Raw genomic sequence first — 3,601 nt, forward strand, 5'->3', positions numbered from 1 at the left:
ACAATTGCTGAACATCAGAAAGGGGTTGCTGTCAACAATGTTATTAGTCGGATTTAAACCTTGCGAGATTGTCTTTCTCGTTGATACTCTCCTGGGCAGTGGTGTTTCTCGGCTTCCCCAGCTGTTTTCTTTTTTTTTTTTGGGGGGGGGGTGCATTCTTGCGCCAGGCAGAGGAAATCAAGAAAGGGATTCGCCCCCCCAAACTGGCATCCGCTCCCCCGACCTCGTCGGCTCACAGCATTTCCATATCACAGCCAAGTTGTTGCACACAAGCGGGTAGTGCGACGACTGCTAACAATCAACAATCTTGTGTTTAATTGTTGTGGAAACCTATTTTTGCCCATATGCACTCTCCACCCCAAATTCCCTTTCACTAATGACTTATCGCAGTATGTAGTCACATGCGAGTTTCCACCGCTCCAGCTCCACTTTTCTACACAAGCGCCAAAAAATTGTTTCAGGAAGCAATTGGACTTGGTGTTGTGTTCCATAAATGTTGCAGTTGATGTATTCCATCCTGCTCTCCTCCGCACTTTTAGGTGGATTTGTTGAGTCGTGCCTTTATTTTTTTTTCCTCGCGGAGCACTTCCCGCCGGTCCACGCTTCCGAATTGCCTTGCTCACTATTCTCTTCCTTTTATTTCTTAGAGCGCCTGCGACCTGCAATTGGGGCTGCTCGCATTGCTCTTTGTCGTTTTCCCTATGTGCCACGTTTTACTGCAACCTCGGTCTCGGCGCATCCGTACACAAAAAGTGGTAAAACGTCAGCCGAGACCTTTTGCAGATCAGTATATTCCTTTTTGTCCCCCACAGTTTTGCTGGTTCACTGCGCCTCTGCGCGGCATCGTACATATTGGAAAAACACCGGACATTCAACACCAATTCTACCACACAACCTTTCCCGCCGTACGGCCAACTAAGTTCTACCTTTGCTAATTGTGATGGCTCCTTTGGTAGCCGCAGAGGGCAAAGAAAAATAGAAGTAAAAAAAAAAAGCACCAGCGACCAGAGCGGTGTCGTCTTGGCGTGTGTTGCTGCATCGGCGCTGACACCATAAGGAACCGCTTCACCGGTATGCAAATAAGCGACTCACATAGGGAAATATATACTACACATATCCTTCTAGTGAATAACAAAAGAGAGTAAACCTCACCATAAGTCAACTGACTCTCGTAATTCCTCCACCGTGACACCGGCCCAGATAAGCTTTTCTTCAGAAAACGAGAACGGCATTAGCGTTGACGCCTCTAATTGGGGAACGTACATGGAGCTTAACCAACCTTCAGTATTCACGAGCACTCGATCCTCAACGCCAACAGCCCATGGCTCCACCAAAGATTTCACAATTTCCCGATTCGACTCACCTACGCGAGAGACGGCGTGCTTAATCACCTCATCTATATCCACTAGGTAAGATGGGGCACTTGCATCAGGGTCTTCGCCACCCGTTTTTTTGAAGACTTCGCTAAGAGTGACACGTTCATCATACAGTTGGTCCACAACAGTCTGCTTGTTCCGTGAATCAAACGTACGATCCAGCCGAAGCCGCGCCTCCAAGGGCCCACTGGCATGCACTCCAGCAATGCTCGGGGTCGTCACGAATGTGTCCAAAAGGGATGGGCCTAAAGACGACCTTTTTTCGTGAAGTGTGCAATGCAGCGGCCTCAGGGTGAGTGGCGAGCATCTCGCTTCGGAGGCCATACGGCCAGCCTCTTGGGTAGGAACAGACGGTGTATCTGCTTGTGGTTTCCCCATTTCAGGCGTAGCTGCGCGCATGTTGCCGCTTAGATCCCTTGATGGAATCTCTTCTGCATCCATCGATGCCCCCTGCTGCACATCCAACGGAGGCGAGACGTCGGCAAACTGATTTGGAATAGTGTTCCCGCGCACAGGCGGTGATTCCGGCGTCATCTCATCTTTAATCGCCACATGCGGCCTCAAAAGCTGGATAAGTTTTCCAAAAAGTACGGTCTCAACATTACATATGCCGCATAAGTTGGCGAAGGTCACGCTATCTTCAAGGGACTTGCAGACGGCGCGGACACCAAGCAGGCGTAGCCCACAGAAAAACGACCGCCACGAGCAGCGATCAGGGTGAGGGGCTCCGAATCCGGCCTCACTGTTTGTTTCCGGTAATTCTTCTGCGTCTGTCCCTGCGTCGCTTGCGCACCCTCCCGACTCCGGTGTGAGGTTGTGGGTAAAACAGTTGTAAACGCACCGCATGGATTCGGCATTGCGATACAGTTGGTGTCGTAATTCCACAAGACCTGCAGCCACGGATGGGGGAACGTAATGCACCGGAACCCTTGCGGTGTCATTCGCACCAGTTCCAAGGGAGGATTCAAACAGTTGAGAAAATCCTTCGGCGTAAGTTACGCGAATGGATGGAGTTATAGCCTCCACCGTTCCATACATTCGTTCGTGCAAACGGTTTTCGATTTTTTGCAGAAGCGGTGGACTAATACCCGCATCTCGGAGAAGAACGAACCTTATCCTCGGGTTTTCGATCACGGCGTTGAGAATCCAGCGACCCACATCATCGTTCAGGCGATTTTTCGATACGTCCATCCACGACACACTGGGGTGGTACCGCATGACTTCAAAAAGAGGCGCGGCCGCTTCGTGTGTTAAGCCAACGTTGGGCATCATCAAATGTGTTGCCTCCGTGCAACGTTCAATTATTGGTACGAGCGAAAGGCACCCTTTACCACCAAGGTACACCGCGGAAAAGTCGAGTACCTTTATTTTTCTAACCCATTCATCACCAGCAACAGGAGGGAGTTGCCGCAGGATGTTTTCGTTGGGTCGGACCCCAAATCTGTGGCAGCTGTACGAATAAACATCCCGTAAACTACATTCCCCTAACGCCATGCCAATGAAGGCATCATCCACACCGTCAGAAGCTAATGGAGGGGGCGGCTCGTACAAGGCATTCATGACACTTGCATCATCATTCTGCGGGGCATTCGACTTAGAACCTCCCTCCCCCGCTTCCATAACCACATTCTCCATGTCAAAAAGGAGGCTTGTGTGTTCACAAGTTACCCGAGTCCCCTTTCAGACTCACAGCGAAGCGAGGATATGTATAATCTCCGCAATGGTGGGCCCAATCAGTCTCCTACTCCGTAACCTGGTAAAATGAGACACAAAAAAAAAAAGATGAAAAGAGAAGCGGAGTAGTTTACTAAAAAAAGTATTCTTGCAAGCACATACAGACCTTAGCGCAATCGAGGTATTGGTGTAAAGTCGGTCAATTGTAGGCGAGTATGCATCAGTGCAAGGGCTGACAAATATTTCCCTGCAGCTGCCATGTTCTGCTGCCCTTTTGATCATCCAAACGGGTCAGTTAAACCATAGAGCGTGAGACATGCGAATAAACGTAAAGCTTTGGAGGTATATCTCCGTTACACGCTGCCCATGTGATAGGATGGCGCCTGAATGGATAAGGAAAGCGAGCTGATGGCAGGAAGAAATGTGAATCCCATTATTTGTTGTGTGGAAATTATATGTGGATGTGAGAGTGAGAGTGAGGTTGGTAAGTTGATAACTGTACGTGTGGCGGTGATACGACACCCCACTGAATAAGATGCTTCATCAGTATC

General features: G+C 49.5%; 1 protein-coding gene and 1 pseudogene across 2 annotated transcripts; one reads left to right on the top strand and one right to left on the bottom strand.

Moving 5' to 3' along the window:
* Positions 1–37: 37 nt before the first annotated feature.
* TEOVI_000090900:pseudogene lies at positions 38–552 on the top strand (annotated as a pseudogene). The gene is given in 2 exon segments: positions 38–130; positions 133–552. Coding segments are annotated over 2 exon segments (513 nt in total).
* Positions 553–1,148: 596 nt separating this feature from the next.
* Positions 1,149–3,011, bottom strand: TEOVI_000091000 (uncharacterized protein; the record flags this gene model as incomplete). Its single annotated transcript, XM_067224230.1, has 1 exon — positions 1,149–3,011. The coding sequence occupies one exon, from the start codon at positions 3,009–3,011 to the stop codon at positions 1,149–1,151; it is 1,863 nt and encodes a 620-aa protein (XP_067080331.1).
* Between the last annotated feature and the right edge of the window lie 590 nt (positions 3,012–3,601).

The sequence above is a fragment of the Trypanosoma equiperdum genome (genome assembly GCF_001457755.1).
Source record: "Trypanosoma equiperdum strain OVI genome assembly, contig: ctg_249, whole genome shotgun sequence".
NCBI lineage: Eukaryota > Euglenozoa > Kinetoplastea > Trypanosomatida > Trypanosomatidae > Trypanosoma > Trypanosoma equiperdum.